This window comes from Hyla sarda, unplaced genomic scaffold, assembly GCF_029499605.1.
Source record: "Hyla sarda isolate aHylSar1 unplaced genomic scaffold, aHylSar1.hap1 scaffold_554, whole genome shotgun sequence".
Lineage (NCBI taxonomy): Eukaryota > Metazoa > Chordata > Amphibia > Anura > Hylidae > Hyla > Hyla sarda.
In genome coordinates, this window is record NW_026610566.1 from 1 (window position 1) to 18,979 (window position 18,979).

The 18,979-nt window shown below is 46.5% G+C and overlaps 1 protein-coding gene across 1 annotated transcript in view; it reads right to left on the reverse strand.

Moving 5' to 3' along the window:
* Positions 1–1,290: 1,290 nt before the first annotated feature.
* Positions 1,291–18,979, reverse strand: part of LOC130339808 (arf-GAP with coiled-coil, ANK repeat and PH domain-containing protein 1-like) — a gene marked incomplete at its 3' end in the record, with an annotated part of 137,026 nt that continues 119,337 nt past the window's right edge. Inside the window, 5 exon segments of the mRNA XM_056554097.1 lie at positions 1,291–1,360; positions 1,678–1,859; positions 1,958–2,069; positions 6,038–6,138; positions 8,465–8,513. Coding sequence (XP_056410072.1) covers positions 1,291–1,360; positions 1,678–1,859; positions 1,958–2,069; positions 6,038–6,138; positions 8,465–8,513 — 514 coding nt within the window.

Genomic DNA, 18,979 nt, shown 5'->3' on the forward strand with positions numbered 1-18,979 from the left:
AAGAGAACATTAACTAGAAATGCTAACAAATCCCCCATGACTCCTACATTATAACATGGTCTACCATACAAGGTCTTCCATGATTCCTTCTGCTACACGGAGACCCCATAAATATCTTACACTAGTCTATGGACCCAACATCCATATCCAACAAAATAAACGTCCCTATCCACACAAATCCAAGGTCCCTCCCTAATAATCATGTCCAACAACTGCACAGACCCCATGGACACCTCCAACAAAGCCACAGACCCCATCAACACCTCCAACAAATCCATGGACCCCATCAACAAATCCATGGACCCCATCAACACCTCCAACAAATCCACACACCCCATCAACACCTCCAACAAATCCACATACCCCCATAAACACATCAACACCTCCACCAAATCCACAGACCCCATCAACACCTCCACCAAATCCACAGATCCCATCAACATCTCCAACAAATCCACTGAACCCATTAACACCTCCACCAAATCCACAGCCCCCTTCAATACCTCCACCAAATCCACAGACCCCATAAACACCTTCAACAAATCCACAGATCCCATCAACACCTCCAACAAATCCACAGACCCCATCAACACCTCCAACAAATCCACAGACCCCATCAACACCTCCAACAAATCCACAGCCTTCCCCAGCCCCCATCAACACCTCCAAAAATCCACAGCCCCCATCAACCCCTTCACCAAATCCACAGCCCCCATCAACACCTCCAACAAATCCACTGACTCCATCAACACCTCCCCCAAATCCAATGATCCCATAATACCTTCAACAAGTCCACAGATCCCATGAACACCTCCAACAAATCCACTGACCCCATCAACACCTCCACCAAGTCCAGCGACACCATCAACACTTCCACCGAATGCAATGACCCCATTAACACCTCCAACAACTCTCTCAACATCTCTAAAAAGTATAAGAACCCCATCAACACCTTCAATAAATGCCGGTGTCTTCAGCCTTTTCCTAGACCTCTTAGCCAATGTGTTATTCTACTTGACCCCATTTAAGCATCTTCAGCTCTCCTACATCCTTCTTACATGGTGGACCCCAAGGAATCTGTTATTTTATATAAGGAAAACTACTAGGAACATATCTCATAGTAACATTGAGAAGAAATATATCCACCTAATACAAAGGCTGAGGCAATACTTCTACCATTCAGCAGCCTCCAGTCATAGATGCTCCATTCAGGCCCATGTTTACACAAAATGTCCCTCTTTGATCTGTAACCATGCACAACCACTACCCCAAAATATTATAGTCCATCACCTTCACCAGCTCTGGCTCCCACGAATCTAGGGTGAGTGAGCGGACCTTTGAGAAGTGGACACCAAGGCTTCTGTATAGGGAAGAACAAACACAAAGATCAGAAAGAAAGTTCTGCCCTTATAGTGGAGAAGGCAGAGGATATTCTACCCTGTACTTTTATTGGTCAGGAACCACAGAAGCCACCATAAAGACCCTAAAGGTGCAGGAAATGTGTCTGTGGGCTCACAGTCAGACACTCGCCCTTCGTACTTGGTTGGGGTGTAGCCTGTAGTGACTGATCTGCACCTCAATGTTCACCCTCAGACATCCAGTCCTGCTCCTTCCTAGGGGCCTACATTGTCGGCTCTTCAGCAGAAGGAGTGTTATGGTGTCCCAGAGATCATTTACCTGTGAATCCCACTGCACTCAATGCACAGGGTCACCCCGAGGTTGATGCTTGCCCACTCAGGCTCTGCGGCACGGCAGTCACAACACACGGCATTCCCTGCCACCCTCAGCACCATGTCCTGGACACATATGGCAGTACCCTTCTGCTGCACTGGACACTCAGCTGGAGAACGGGACAATCGCTGGGGAAACAATAAATCTGTGTTAGTATCAGAGCTGCAGAGCATCACTCCATTACGGAGCTCCAGAGCGTCATTCCATTACTGAGCTGAATTCTTACAAGGCTCCCGCTGTCCCGCTTGCTCTCAGTGTAGGCTGAGGTGATGCTCCTCTGGACAGCACTGACCCACAACTCCAAAACACGTTCCGACTCCGCCTGGAGCATGCACGACCTGGAACACAAGAACTATGACTATATCCCATCTGCTATGAAGGCTCCACTACCACTTGTAAACTAATAATGGCCATGACTGATGGTAGAGATACAAAGGGGAGAAGAGGACCAGACCATGACCGTACACGACTCGGGTAGATACAATGGTGAGGAGAGGACCAGACCATGACCGTACAGTACTCAGGTACATACATTGGTGAGGAGAGGACCAGACCATGACCGTACAGGACTCGGGTAGATACAATGGTGAGGAGAGGACCAGACCATGACCGTACAGGACTCGGGTAGATACAATGGTGAGGAGAGGACCAGACCATGATTATACAGGACTCAGGTAGATACAATAGATACAATAGTGAGGAGAGGACCAGACCATGACCGTACAGGACTCAGGTAGATACAATGGTGAGGAGAGGACCAGACCATGACCATACAGAACTCTGGTAGATACAATGGTGAGGAGAGGACCAGACCATGACCGTACAGGACTCGGTAGATACAATGGTGAGGAAAGGACCAGACCATGACCATACAGTAGTTAGATAGATACAATGGGGAGGAGAGGACCAGACCATGACCGTACAGGACTCAGGTAGATACAATGGTAAGGAGAGGACCAGACCATAACCATACAGTAGTTAGATAGATACAATGGGGAGGAGAGGACCAGACCATGATCGTACAGGACTCAGGTAGATACAATGGTGAGGAGAGGACCAGACCATGACCGTACAGTACTCAGGTAGATACAATGGTGAGGAGAGGACCAGACCATGACCGTACAGTACTCAGGTAGATACAATGGTGAGGAGAGGACCAGACCATGACCGTCCAGGACTCGGGTAGATACAAGGAAAGGACCAGACCATGATCGTACAGAACTCGGGTAGATACAATGGTGAGGAGAGGACCAGACCATGACTGTACAAAACTCGGGTAGATACAATGGTGAGGAGAGGACCAGACCATGACCATACAGAACTCGGGTAGATACAATGGTGAGGAGAGGACCAGACCATGACCGCACAGTACTCAGGTAGATACAATGGTGAGGAGAGGACCAGACCATGACCATACAGAACTCGGGTAGATACAATGGTGAGGAGAGGACCAGACCATGGCCATACAGAACTCGGGTAGATACAATGGTGAGGAGAGGACCAGACCATGACCGTACAGGACTCGGGTAGATACAAGGAGAGGACCAGACCATGATCGTACAGGACTCGGGTAGATACAATGGTGAGGAGAGGACCAGACCATGACCGTACAGGACTCAGGTAGATATAATGGTGAGGAGAGAACCAGACCATGACTGTACAGGACTCGGGTAGATACAATGGTGAGGAGAGGACCAGACCATGACCGTACAGGACTCGGGTAGATACAATGGTGAGGAGAGGACCAGACCATGACCGTACAGGACTCTGGTAGATACAATGGTGAGGAGAGGACCAGACCATGACCGTAAAGGACTCAGGTAGATACAAGGAGAGGACCAGACCATGATCGTACAGAACTCAGGTAGATACAAGGAGAGGACCAGACCTTGACTGTACAGGACTCGGGTAGATACAATGGTGAGGAGAGACCAGACCATGACCGTACAGGACTCGGGTAGATACAATGGTGAGGAGAGGACCAGACCATGACCGTACAGGACTCTGGTAGATACAATGGTGAGGAGAGGACCAGACCATGACCGTAAAGGACTCAGGTAGATACAAGGAGAGGACCAGACCATGATCGTACAGAACTCAGGTAGATACAAGGAGAGGACCAGACCTTGACCGTACAGGACTCGGGTAGATACAATGGTGAGGAGAGGACCAGACCTTGACCGTACAGGACTCGGGTAGATACAATGGTGAGGAGAGGACCAGACCATGATCGTACAGGACTCGGGTAGATACAATGGTGAGGAGAGACCAGACCTTGACCGTACAGGACTCGGGTAGATACAATGGTGAGGAGAGACCAGACCTTGACCGTACAGGACTCGGGTAGATACAATGGTGAGGAGAGGACCAGACCATGATCGTACAGGACTCAGGTAGATACAATGGTGAGGAGAGGACCAGACCATGATCGTACAGGACTCAGGTAGATACAATGGTGAGGAGAGGACCAGACCATGATCGTACAGGACTCTGGTAGATACAATGGTGAGGAGAGGACCAGACCATGACCGTACAGGACTCGGGTAGATACAATGGTGAGGAGAGGACCAGACCATGACCGTACAGGACTCAGGTAGATATAATGGTGAGGAGAGGACCAGACCATGACTGTACAGGACTCGGGTAGATACAATGGTGAGGAGAGGACCAGACCATGACCGTACAGGACTCGGGTAGATACAATGGTGAGGAGAGGACCAGACCATGACCGTACAGGACTCTGGTAGATACAATGGTGAGGAGAGGACCAGACCATGACCGTAAAGGACTCAGGTAGATACAAGGAGAGGACCAGACCATGATCGTACAGAACTCAGGTAGATACAAGGAGAGGACCAGACCTTGACTGTACAGGACTCGGGTAGATACAATGGTGAGGAGAGGACCAGACCATGACCGTACAGGACTCGGGTAGATACAATGGTGAGGAGAGGACCAGACCATGACCGTACAGGACTCTGGTAGATACAATGGTGAGGAGAGGACCAGACCATGACCGTAAAGGACTCAGGTAGATACAAGGAGAGGACCAGACCATGATCGTACAGAACTCAGGTAGATACAAGGAGAGGACCAGACCTTGACCGTACAGGACTCGGGTAGATACAATGGTGAGGAGAGGACCAGACCTTGATCGTACAGGACTCGGGTAGATACAATGGTGAGGAGAGACCAGACCTTGACCGTACAGGACTCGGGTAGATACAATGGTGAGGAGAGACCAGACCTTGACCGTACAGGACTCGGGTAGATACAATGGTGAGGAGAGGACCAGACCATGATCGTACAGGACTCAGGTAGATACAATGGTGAGGAGAGACCAGACCTTGACCGTACAGGACTCGGGTAGATACAATGGTGAGGAGAGGACCAGACCATGATCGTACAGGACTCAGGTAGATACAATGGTGAGGAGAGGACCAGACCATGATCGTACAGGACTCAGGTAGATACAATGGTGAGGAGAGGACCAGACCATGACCGTACAGGACTCTGGTAGATACAATGGTGAGGAGAGGACCAGACCATGACCGTAAAGGACTCAGGTAGATACAAGGAGAGGACCAGACCATGATCGTACAGAACTCAGGTAGATACAAGGAGAGGACCAGACCTTGACCGTACAGGACTCGGGTAGATACAATGGTGAGGAGAGGACCAGACCTTGATCGTACAGGACTCGGGTAGATACAATGGTGAGGAGAGACCAGACCTTGACCGTACAGGACTCGGGTAGATACAATGGTGAGGAGAGACCAGACCTTGACCGTACAGGACTCGGGTAGATACAATGGTGAGGAGAGGACCAGACCATGATCGTACAGGACTCAGGTAGATACAATGGTGAGGAGAGGACCAGACCATGATCGTACAGGACTCTGGTAGATACAATGGTGAGGAGAGGACCAGACCATGACCGTACAGGACTCGGGTAGATACAATGGTGAGGAGAGGACCAGACCATGATCGTACAGAACTCAGGTAGATACAATGGTGAGGAGAGGACCAGACCATGATCGTACAGGACTCTGGTAGATACAATGGTGAGGAGAGGACCAGACCATGATCGTACAGGACTCTGGTAGATACAATGGTGAGGAGAGGACCAGACCATGACCGTACAGGACTCGGGTAGATACAATGGTGAGGAGAGGACCAGACCATGATCGTACAGGACTCAGGTAGATACAATGGTGAGGAGAGGACCAGACCTTGACCGTACAGAACTTGGTGGCCAGATGGGGACTGAATCCTCTGTAATATTTCTGGAGTCATCTTTACTCACTTTGATGGAGAAACAACTTCAAAGCAGAATCTTCTGTCGGCATCAGGACATAACTTCACCGCACAGAGCCGTAGATCCATAATCACTACTTTCTGCTCTGCCTGGAAAAGGAAACAGTCAGTATGACATCACTGATAAAATAGTAATATAATGACATGTGACCACAGCCCCGCCCCCTGTATGACATCACTGATAAAATAGTAATATAATGACATGTGACCACAGCCCCGCCCCTGTATGACATCACTGATAAAATAGTAATATAATGACATGTGACCACAGCCCCGCCCCCTGTATGACATCACTGATATAATATAATAGTAATATAATGACATGTGACCACAGCCCCGCCCCCTGTATGACATCACTGATATATATATAATAGTAATATAATGACATGTGATCACAGCCACACCCCCTGTATGACATCACTGATATATATATAATAGTAATATAATGACATGTGATCACAGCCCCGCCCCCTGTATGACATCACTGATATAATATAATAGTAATATAATGACATGTGATCACAGCCCCACCCCCTGTATGACATCACTGATATAATAGTAATATAATGACATGTGAACACAGTCCTGCCTCCTGTATGACATCACTGATATAATAGTAATATAATGACATGTGATCACAGCCCCACCCCCTGTATGACATCACTGATATATATATATGTATAATAGAATTATAATGACATGTCCTCACAGCCCCACCCCCTGTATGACATCACTGATATAATATAATAGTAATATAACGACATGTGATCACAGCCCCGCCCCCTGTATGACATCACTGATATAATATAATAGTAATATAATGACATGTGATCACAGCCCCGCCCCTGTATGACATCACTGATATAATATAATAGTAACATAATGACGTGTGCTCACAGCCCCACCCCATGTATGACATCACTGATATATATATATATATATATAATAGTAATATAATGACATGTGATCACAGCCCCGCCCCCTGTATGACATCACTGATATAATATAATAGTAATATAATGACGTGTGCTCACAGCCCCACCCCATGTATGACATCACTGATATAATATAATAGTAATATAATGACATGTGATCACAGCCCCACCCCCTGTGTGACATCACTGTATTATATATATTATATATATATATATATAATAGTATTATAATGACGTGTGCACACAGCCCCACCCCCTGTATGACATCACTGATATATATATATATATAATAGTAATATAATGACATGTGATCACAGCCCTGCCCCCTGTATGACATCACTGATATAATATAATAGTAATATAATGACATGTGATCACAGCCCCGCCCCCTGTATGACATCACTGATATAATATAATAGTAATATAATGACATGTGATCATAGCCCCACCTCCTGTCTGACATCACTTATATAATATAATAGTAATGTAATGACATGTGATCACAGCCCCGCCCCCTGTATGACATCACTGATATAATATAATAGTAATATAATGACATGTGATCACAGCCCCGCCCCCTGTATGACATCACTGATATAATATAATGACATGTGATCACAGCCCCGCCCCCTGTATGACATCACTGATATAATATAGTGACATGTGATCACAGCCCAGCCCCGCCCCCTGAATGACATCACTGATATACTAGTAATATAATGACATGTGATCACAGCCCCGCCCCCTGTATGACATCACTGATATAATATAATAGTAATATAATGACATGTGATCATAGCCCCACCTCCTGTCTGACATCACTTATATAATATAATAGTAATATAATGACATGTGATCACAGCCCCGCCCCCTGTATGACATCACTGATATAATATAATAGTAATATAATGACATGTGATCACAGCCCCACCCCTGTATGACATCACTGATATAATATAATGACATGTGATCACAGCCCCGCCCCGTGTATGACATCACTGATATAATATAGTGACATGTGATCACAGCCCAGCCCCGCCCCCTGAATGACATCACTGATATATTATAATGACATGTGATCACAGCCCCGCCCCCTGTATGTTATCACTGATATAATATAATAGTAATATAATGACATGTGATCACAACCCCGCCCCCTGTATGACATCACTGATATAGTATATAATGACATGTGATCACAGCTCCGCCCCCTGTATGAGATGTTCCACCAGTGATAGTCCCCGTGCTGACTTCTATAGGACCCGCCCACTTGAAGGAAAATACATCTATTTATGACCTGGATTGGCCCCGAAGTATGAAGAGACCCGCAGCCATAGAGGGCAACTCTACCCACAACCTGTACCCTGGAATAGACATCTATATACACAGGCAGTGGGTAGAGTTGCCCTCTAAGGTCGCGGGTCTCCTCCTAACCCCGGGGTCGTTCCAGGTCTCCATACTACACTCCTATGGTTACTCACCACTTTCTTCTGATAAACCAGTTGGTTATTTTGTATAGAAAACCAGCGACTGAAAAGACAAAAATCTGCGTCACTGATGGAACGCCTGCGTTATCCACGACAATTCTACAATAACCCCCTGAAGAGTCCGGAACTTCTCAAGGGAAGAGGAGGCCAAAAGTATCCAAGGAGCCAAGTATATAAGTAGGCTCTGGGATTAAGACACCCAAAAAAGGCATCTAGAATAGAGAAAACACAGGATGATAGAATAGAGGAACCTGGAAGACCAGATGGTAGAATAGAGGAACCTAGAAGATAAGATGGTAGAATAGAGGAGCCTGGAACACAAGATGGTAGAATAGAGGAGCCTGGAACACAAGATGGTAGAATAGAGGAGCCTAGAAGATAAGATGGTAGAATAGAGGAGCCTGGGACATAAGATAATAGAATAGAGGAGCCTGGAACATAAGATAATAGAATAGAGGAGCCTGGAACATAAGATAATAGAATAGAGGAGCCTGGAACATAAGATAATAGAATAGAGGAGCCTGGAACATAAGATAATAGAATAGAGGAGCCTGGAACATAAGATAATAGAATAGAGGAGCCTGGAACATAAGATAATAGAATAGAGGAGCCTGGAACATAAGATAATAGAACAGAGGAGCCTGGAACATAAGATAATAGAACAGAGGAGCCTGGAACATAAGATAATAGAACAGAGGAGCCTGGAACATAAGATAATAGAATAGAGGAGCCTGGAATATAAGATAAAAGAATAGAGGAGCCAGGGACATAAGATAATAGAATTGTCACGATGCCGGCTGGCAGGAGGTGGATCCTCTGTGCCAGAGAGGGATTGGCGTGGACCGTGCTAGTGGACCGGTTCTAAGTCACTACTGGTTTTCACCAGAGCCCGCCGCAAAGCGGGATGGTCTTGCTGCGGCGGTAGTGACCAGGTCGTATCCACTAGCAACGGCTCAACCTCTCTGACTGCTGAAGATAGGCGCGGTACAAGGGAGTAGACAGGAGCAAGGTCGGACGTAGCAGAAGGTCGGGGCAGGCAGCAAGGATCGTAGTCAGGGGCAACGGCAGGAGGTCTGGAACACAGGCTAGGAACACACAAGGAAACGCTTTCACTGGCACAATGGCAACAAGATCCGGCGAGGGAGTACAGGGGAAGTGAGGTATAAATAGGGAGTGCACAGGTGAACACACTAATTAGAACCACTGCGCCAATCAGCGGCGCAGTGGCCCTTTAAATCGCAGAGACCCGGCGCGCGCGCGCCCTAGGGAGCGGGACTGCGCGCGCCGGGACAGGACCGACGGAGAGCGAGTCAGGTACGGGAGCCGGGGTGCGCATCGCGAGCGGGCGCCACCCGCATCGCGAATCGCATCCCGGCTGGAGGCGGTATCGCAGCGCACCGGGTCAGTGGATCTGACCGGAGCGCTGCAGTAGCGAGAGTGTAGCGAGCGCTCCGGGGAGGAGCGGGGACCCGGAGCGCTCGGCGTAACAGTACCGCCCCCCTTGGGTCTCCCCCTCTTCTTAGAGCCTGAGAACCTGAGGAGCAGACTTTTGTCTAGGATATTGTCCTCAGGTTCCCAGGATCTCTCTTCAGGACCACAACCCTCCCAATCGACCAAAAAAAAAGGTTTCCCTCTGACCTTCTTGGAGGCCAGTATCTCCTTTACGGAGAAGATGTCCGAGGAGCCGGAAACAGGAGTGGGAGAAACAAGTTTGGGAGAGAAACGGTTGATGATGAGTGGTTTAAGAAGAGAAACGTGAAAGGCATTAGGAATACGAAGAGAAGGAGGAAGAAGAAGTTTGTAAGAGACAGGATTAATCTGGCACAAAATTTTGAAAGGACCAAGATAGCGTGGTCCCAATTTGTAGCTAGGGACACGGAAGCGGACATATTTAGCGGAGAGCCATACCTTGTCTCCAGGAGAAAAAATGGGGGGAGCTCTTCTTTTCTTATCAGCAAACTTCTTCATGCGTGATGAAGCCTGTAAGAGAGAATTTTGGGTCTCTTTCCATATGGTGGAAAGATCACGAGATATTTCATCCACAGCGGGCAAACCAGAGGGCAAGGGAGTAGGGAGGGGGGGAAGAGGGTGACGGCCGTACACCACGAAAAATGGGGATTTGGAAGAAGATTCAGAGACTCTGAAGTTGTACGAGAATTCGGCCCATGGTAGAAGATCTGCCCAGTCATCCTGGCGGGAGGAAACAAAATGCTGTAAATAGTCACCCAGGACCTGGTTAATTCTTTCTACTTGCCCATTGGATTGAGGATGATATGCAGAAGAAAAGTTTAATTTAATCTTGAGTTGTTTACAGAGAGCCCTCCAGAATTTTGACAGGAATTGGACGCCTCTATCCGAGACGATCTGCGTGGGCAAACCGTGAAGACGAAAAATGTGTACAAAAAATTGTTTTGCCAACTGAGGCGCTGAAGGAAGACCAGGAAGAGGGATGAAATGTGCCATCTTGGAGAATCGATCAACGACCACCCAAACAACAGTGTTGCCACTGGATGGGGGTAAGTCTGTAATAAAGTCCATACCAATCAGAGACCAAGGCTGTTCGGGGACAGGCAGAGGATGAAGGAGACCAGCGGGCTTCTGGCGAGGAGTCTTATCCCGGGCACAGACAGTGCAGGCTCGCACAAAGTCCACGACATCCGTCTCCAGAGTCGGCCACCAATAGAAACGAGAGATGAGTTGCACGGATTTCTTGATGCCCGCATGACCTGCGAGATGGGAGGAGTGACCCCATTTGAGGATTCCGAGGCGTTGGCGTGGAGAGACGAAGGTCTTCCCTGGAGGAGTTTGCCTGATGGAGGCTGGAGAAGTGGAGATCAGGCAGTCAGGAGGAATGATGTGTTGCGGAGAGAGCTCTACTTCCGAGGCATCCGAGGAACGAGAGAGAGCATCGGCCCTAATGTTCTTATCGGCAGGGCGAAAATGAATTTCAAAATTAAATCGGGCAAAGAACAGAGACCACCTGGCCTGGCGAGGATTCAGCCGTTGGGCAGACTGGAGATAGGAGAGGTTCTTGTGATCGGTGTAAATAATAACTGGAAATCTTGATCCCTCCAGCAGATGCCTCCATTCCTCAAGTGCTAATTTAATGGCTAGAAGCTCTCGATCCCCGATGGAGTAGTTTCTCTCCGCCGGAGAGAAGGTCCTAGAAAAAAAAACACAAGTAACAGCATGCCCGGAAGAATTTTTTTGTAGAAGGACCGCTCCAGCTCCTACTGAGGAGGCATCAACCTCCAATAGGAAGGGTTTAGATGGGTCAGGTCTGGAGAGCACGGGAGCAGAAGAAAAGGCAGACTTGAGCTGTTTAAAGGCGTCTTCCGCTTGAGGAGGCCATGACTTAGGATTGGCATTCTTTTTGGTTAAAGCCACGATAGGAGCCACAATGGTGGAAAAATGTGGAATAAATTGTCTGTAATAATTGGCGAACCCCAAAAAACGTTGGATAGCACGGAGTCCGGAGGGGCGTGGCCAATCTAAGACGGCAGAGAGTTTGTCTGGATCCATTTGTAGTCCCTGGCCAGAGACCAAGTATCCTAGGAAAGGAAGAGATTGACATTCAAACAGACATTTCTCCATTTTGGCATAAAGTTGATTGTCACGAAGTCTCTGAAGAACCATGCGGACATGCTGGCGGTGTTCTTCTAGGTTGGCAGAAAAAATCAGGATATCGTCCAGATATACAACAACACAGGAATATAAGAGATCACGAAAAATTTCATTAACAAAGTCTTGGAAGACGGCAGGGGCGTTGCACAGGCCAAAGGGCATGACCAGATACTCAAAGTGTCCATCTCTAGTGTTAAATGCCGTTTTCCATTCATCCCCCTCTCTGATGCGGATGAGATTATAGGCGCCTCTTAAGTCCAGTTTGGTAAAGATGTGGGCACCTTGGAGGCGATCAAAGAGTTCAGAGATGAGAGGTAGGGGGTAGCGGTTCTTTACCGTGATTTTATTAAGACCGCGGTAGTCAATGCAAGGACGTAGGGAGCCATCTTTTTTGGACACAAAGAAAAATCCGGCTCCGGCAGGAGAGGAGGATTTGCGGATAAAGCCCTTTTTTAAATTTTCCTGGATGTACTCAGACATAGCAAGAGTCTCTGGGGCAGAGAGAGGATAAATTCTGCCCCGGGGTGGAGTAGTGCCCGGGAGGAGGTCAATAGGACAGTCATAAGGCCTGTGAGGAGGTAGAGTCTCAGCTTGTTTTTTGCAAAAAACATCCGCAAAGTCCATATAGGCCCTAGGGAGACCGGTTACAGGAGGAACCACAGGGTCACGGCAAGGAGTACTGGGAACCGGTTTAAGGCAGTCCTTGAAACAAGAGGGGCCCCAACTCTTGATCTCCCCAGTGGACCAATCCAGGGTTGGGGAATGGTGTTGAAGCCAGGGTAGTCCAAGGAGAATTTCGGAAGTGCAATTGGGGAGGACCAAAAACTCAATTTTCTCGTGATGAGGTCCGATGCACATTAGGAGGGGCTCCGTGCGGAAACGTATGGTACAGTCCAATCTTTCATTGTTAACACAATTGATGTAGAGGGGTCTGGCGAGACTGGTCACCGGGATGTTGAACCTGTTGATGAGAGAGGCCAAAATAAAATTTCCTGCAGATCCGGAATCCAAGAAGGCCATAGTAGAGAAGGAGAAGGTAGAGGCAGATATCCGCACAGGCACAGTAAGACGTGGAGAAGCAGAGTTGACATCAAGGACTGTCTCACCTTTGTGCGGAGTCAGCGTACGTCTTTCCAGGCGGGGAGGACGGATAGGACAATCCTTCAGGAAGTGTTCGGTACCGGCACAGTACAGGCAGAGATTCTCCATGCGGCGTCGTGTCCTCTCTTGAGGTGTCAGGCGAGACCGGTCGACCTGCATAGCCTCCACGGCGGTAGGCACAGGAACGGATTGCAGGGGACCAGAGGAGAGAGGAGCCGGGGAGAAAAAACGCCTCGTGCGAACAAAGTCCATATCCTGGCGGAGCTCCTGACGCCTTTCGGAAAAACGCATGTCAATGCGAGTGGCTAGATGAAAGAGTTCATGCAGGTTAGCAGGAATTTCTCGTGCGGCCAGAACATCTTTAATGTTGCTGGATAGGCCTTTTTTAAAGGTCGCGCAGAGGGCCTCATTATTCCAGGATAGTTCTGAAGCAAGAGTACGGAATTGTATGGCGTACTCGCCAACGGAAGAATTACCCTGGACCAGGTTCAACAGGGCAGTCTCAGCAGAAGAGGCTCGGGCAGGTTCCTCAAAGACACTTCGAATTTCCGAGAAGAAGGAGTGTACAGAGGCAGTGACGGGGTCATTGCGGTCCCAGAGCGGTGTGGCCCATGACAGAGCTTTTCCAGACAGAAGGCTGACTACGAAAGCCACCTTAGACCTTTCAGTAGGAATCTGGTCCGACATCATCTCCAAGTGCAGGGAACATTGAGAAAGAAAGCCACGGCAAAATTTAGAGTCCCCATCAAATTTATCCGGCAAGGATAGTCGTAGGCCTGAAGCGGCCACTCGCTGCTGAGGAGGTGCAGGAGCTGGCGGAGGAGATGATTGCTGAAGCTGTGGTAGTAGCTGTTGTAGCATAACGGTCAGTTGAGACAGCTGGTGGCCTTGTTGCGCTATCTGTTGTGACTGCTGGGCGACCACCGTGGTGAGGTCGGCGACAACTGGCAGAGGAACTTCAGCGGGATCCATGGCCGGATCTACTGTCACGATGCCGGCTGGCAGGAGGTGGATCCTCTGTGCCAGAGAGGGATTGGCGTGGACCGTGCTAGTGGACCGGTTCTAAGTCACTACTGGTTTTCACCAGAGCCCGCCGCAAAGCGGGATGGTCTTGCTGCGGCGGTAGTGACCAGGTCGTATCCACTAGCAACGGCTCAACCTCTCTGACTGCTGAAGATAGGCGCAGTACAAGGGAGTAGACAGAAGCAAGGTCGGACGTAGCAGAAGGTCGGGGCAGGCAGCAAGGATCGTAGTCAGGGGCAACGGCAGGAGGTCTGGAACACAGGCTAGGAACACACAAGGAAACGCTTTCACTGGCACAATGGCAACAAGATCCGGCGAGGGAGTGCAGGGGAAGTGAGGTATAAATAGGGAGTGCACAGGTGAACACACTAATTAGAACCACTGCGCCAATCAGCGGCGCAGTGGCCCTTTAAATCGCAGAGACCCGGCGCGCGCGCGCCCTAGGGAGCGGGGCTGCGCGCGCCGGGACAGGACCGACAGAGAGCGAGTCAGGTACGGGAGCCGGGGTGTGCGCATAGCGAGCGGGCGCCACCCGCATCGCGAATCGCATCCCGGCTGGAGGCGGTATCGCAGCGCACCGGGTCAGTGGATCTGACCGGAGCGCTGCAGTAGCAAGAGTGTAGCGAGCGCTCCGGGGAGGAGCGGGGACCCGGAGCGCTCGGCGTAACAAGAATAGAAGAGCCTGGAACATAAGATAATAGAATAGAGGAGCCTGGAACATAAGATAATAGAACAGAGGAGCCTGGAACATAAGATAATAGAATAGAGGAGCCTGGAACATAAGATAATAGAATAGAGGAGCCTGGAACACAAGATGGTAGAATAGAGGAGCCTGGAACATAAGATAATAGAATAGAGGAGCCTGGAACATAAGATAATAGAATAGAGGAGCCTGGAACATAAGATAATAGAATAGAGGAGCCTGGAACATAAGATAATAGAACAGAGGAGCCTGGAACATAAGATAATAGAATAGAGTTGCCTGGAACACAAGATGGTAGAATAGAGGAGCCTGGAACATAAGATAATAGAATAGAGGAGCCTGGAACATAAGATAATAGAATAGAGGAGCCTGGAACATAAGACAATAGAACAGAGGAGCCTGGAACATAAGATAAAAGAATAGAGGAGCCTGGAACATAAGATAATAGAATAGAGTAGCCTGGAACATAAGATAATAGAATAGAGGAGCCAGGGACATAAGATAATAGAATAGAGAAGCCTGGAACACAAGATGGTAGAATAGAGGAGCCTGGAACATAAGATAATAGAATAGAGGAGCCTGGAACATAAGATAATAGAATAGAGGAGCCTGGAACATAAGATAATAGAATAGAGGAGCCTGGAACATAAGATAATAGAATAGAGGAGCCAGGAACATAAGATAATAGAATAGATGAGCCTGGAACATAAGATAATAGAATAGAGGAGCCAGGGACATAAGATAATAGAATAGAGGAGCCTGGAACATAAGATAATAGAATAGAGGAGCCTGGAACATAAGATAATAGAATAGAGGAGCCTGGAACATAAGATAATAGAACAGAGGAGCCTGAAACATAAGATAATAGAACAGAGGAGCCTGGAACATAAGATAATAGAATAGAGGAGCCTGGAACATAAGATAATAGAATAGAGGAGCCTGGAACATAAGATAATAGAATAGAGGAGCCTGGAACATAAGATAATAGAATAGAGGAGCCTGGAACATAAGATAATAGAATAGAGGAGCCTGGAACATAAGATAATAGAATAGAGGAGCCTGGAACATGAGATAATAGAATAGAGGAGCCTGGAACATAAGATATTAGAACAGAGGAGCCTGGAACATAAGATAATAGAATAGAGGAGCCTGGAACATAAGATAATAGAATAGAGGAGCCTGGAACATAAGATAATAGAATAGAGGAGCCTGGAACATAAGATAATAGAATAGAGGAGCCTGGAACATAAGATAATAGAATAGAGGAGCCAGGGACATAAGATAATAGAATAGAGGAGCCTGGAACACAAGATGGTAGAATAGAGGAGCCTGGAACATAAGATAATAGAACAGAGGAGCCTGGAACATAAGATAATAGAATAGAGGAGCCTGGAACACAAGATGGTAGAATAGAGGAGCCTGGAACATAAGATAATAGAATAGAGGAGCCAGGAACATAAGATAATAGAATAGATAAGCCTGGAACATAAGACAATAGAATAGAGGAGCCAGGGACATAAGATAATAGAATAGAGGAGCCTGGAACATAAGATAATAGAATAGAGGAGCCTGGAACATAAGATAATAGAATAGAGGAGCCTGGAACATAAGATAATAGAATAGAGGAGCCTGGAACATAAGATAATAGAATAGAGGAGCCAGGGACATAAGATAATAGAATAGAGGAGCCTGGAACATAAGATAATAGAATAGAGGAGCCTGGAACATAAGATAATAGAATAGAGGAGCCTGGAACATAAGATAATAAAATAGAGGAGCCTGGAACATAAGATAATAGAATAGAGGAGCCTGGAACATAAGATAATAGAACAGAGGAGCCTGAAACATAAGATAATAGAATAGAGGAGCCTGGAACATAAGATAATAGAATAGAGGAGCCTGGAACATAAGATAATAGAATAGAGGAGCCTGGAACATAAGATAATAGAATAGAGGAGCCTGGAACATAAGATAATAGAACAGAGGAGCCTGGAACATAAGATAATAGAATAGAGGAGCCTGGAACATAAGATAATAGAATAGAGGAGCCTGGAACATAAGATAATAGAATAGAGGAGCCTGGAACATAAGATAATAGAATAGAGGAGCCTGGAACATAAGATAATAGAATAGAGGAGCCTGGAACATAAGATAATAGAACAGAGGAGCCTGGAACATAAGATAATAGAATAGAGGAGCCTGGAACATAAGATAATAGAATAGAGGAGCCTGGAACATAAGATAATAGAATAGAGGAGCCTGGAACATAAGATAATAGAATAGAGGAGCCTGGAACATAAGATAATAGAATAGAGGAGCCTGGAACATAAGATAATAGAACAGAGGAGCCTGGAACATAAGATAATAGAATAGAGGAGCCTGGAACATAACATAATAGAATAGAGGAGCCTGGAACATAAGATAATAGAATAGAGGAGCCTGGAACATAAGATAATAGAATAGAGGAGCCTGGAACATAAGATAATAGAATAGAGGAGCCTGGAACATAAGATAATAGAATAGAGGAGCCTGGAACATAAGATAATAGAATAGAGGAGCCTGGAACATAAGATAATAGAATAGAGGAGCCTGGAACATAAGATAATAGAATAGAGGAGCCTGGAACATAAGATAATAGAATAGAGGAGCCTGGAACATAAGATAATAGAATAGAGGAGCCTGGAACATAAGATAATAGAATAGAGGAGCCTGGAACATAAGATAATAGAATAGAGGAGCCTGGAACATAAGATAATAGAATAGAGGAGCCAGGGACATAAGATAATAGAATAGAGGAGCCTGGAACACAAGATGGTAGAATAGAGGAGCCTGGAACATAAGATAATAGAACAGAGGAGCCTGGAACATAAGATAATAGAATAGAGGAGCCTGGAACATAAGATAATAGAATAGAGGAGCCTGGAACATAAGATAATAGAATAGAGGAGCCTGGAACATAAGATAATAGAATAGAGGAGCCTGGAACATAAGATAATAGAATAGAGGAGCCTGGAACATAAGATAATAGAACAGAGGAGCCTTGAACATAAGATAATAGAATAGAGGAGCCTGGAACATAAGATAATAGAATAGAGGAGCCTGGAACATAAGATAATAGAATAGAGGAGCCTGGAACATAAGATAATAGAATAGAGGAGCCTGGAACATAAGATAATAGAATAGAGGAGCCTGGAACATAAGATAATAGAATAGAGGAGCCTGGAACATAAGATAATAGAATAGAGGAGCCTGGAACATAAGATAATAGAATAGAGGAGCCTGGAACATAAGATAATAGAACAGAGGAGCCTGGAACATAAGATAATAGAATAGAGGAGCCTGGAACATAAGATAATAGAATAGAGGAGCCTGGAACATAAGATAATAGAATAGAGGAGCCTGGAACATAAGATAATAGAATAGAGGAGCCTGGAACATAAGATAATAGAATAGAGGAGCCTGGAACATAAGATAATAGAACAGAGGAGCCTGGAACATAAGATAATAGAATAGAGGAGCCTGGAACATAAGATAATAGAATAGAGGAGCCTGGAACATAAGATAATAGAATAGAGGAGCCTGGAACATAAGATAATAGAATAGAGGAGCCTGGAACATAAGATAATAGAATAGAGGAGCCTGGAACATAAGATAATAGAATAGAGGAGCCTGGAACATAAGATAATAGAATAGAGGAGCCTGGAACATAAGATAATAGAATAGAGGAGCCTGGAACATAAGATAATAGAATAGAGGAGCCTGGAACATAAGATAATAGAATAGAGGAGCCTGGAACATAAGATAATAGAATAGAGGAGCCTGGAACATAAGATAATAGAATAGAGGAGCCTGGAACATAAGATAATAGAATAGAGGAGCCTGGAACATAAGATAATAGAATAGAGGAGCCTGGAACATAAGATAATAGAATAGAGGAGCCTGGAACACAAGATGGTAGAATAGAGGAGCCTGGAACATAAGATAATAGAACAGAGGAGCCTGGAACATAAGATAATAGAATAGAGGAGCCTGGAACATAAGATAATAGAATAGAGGAG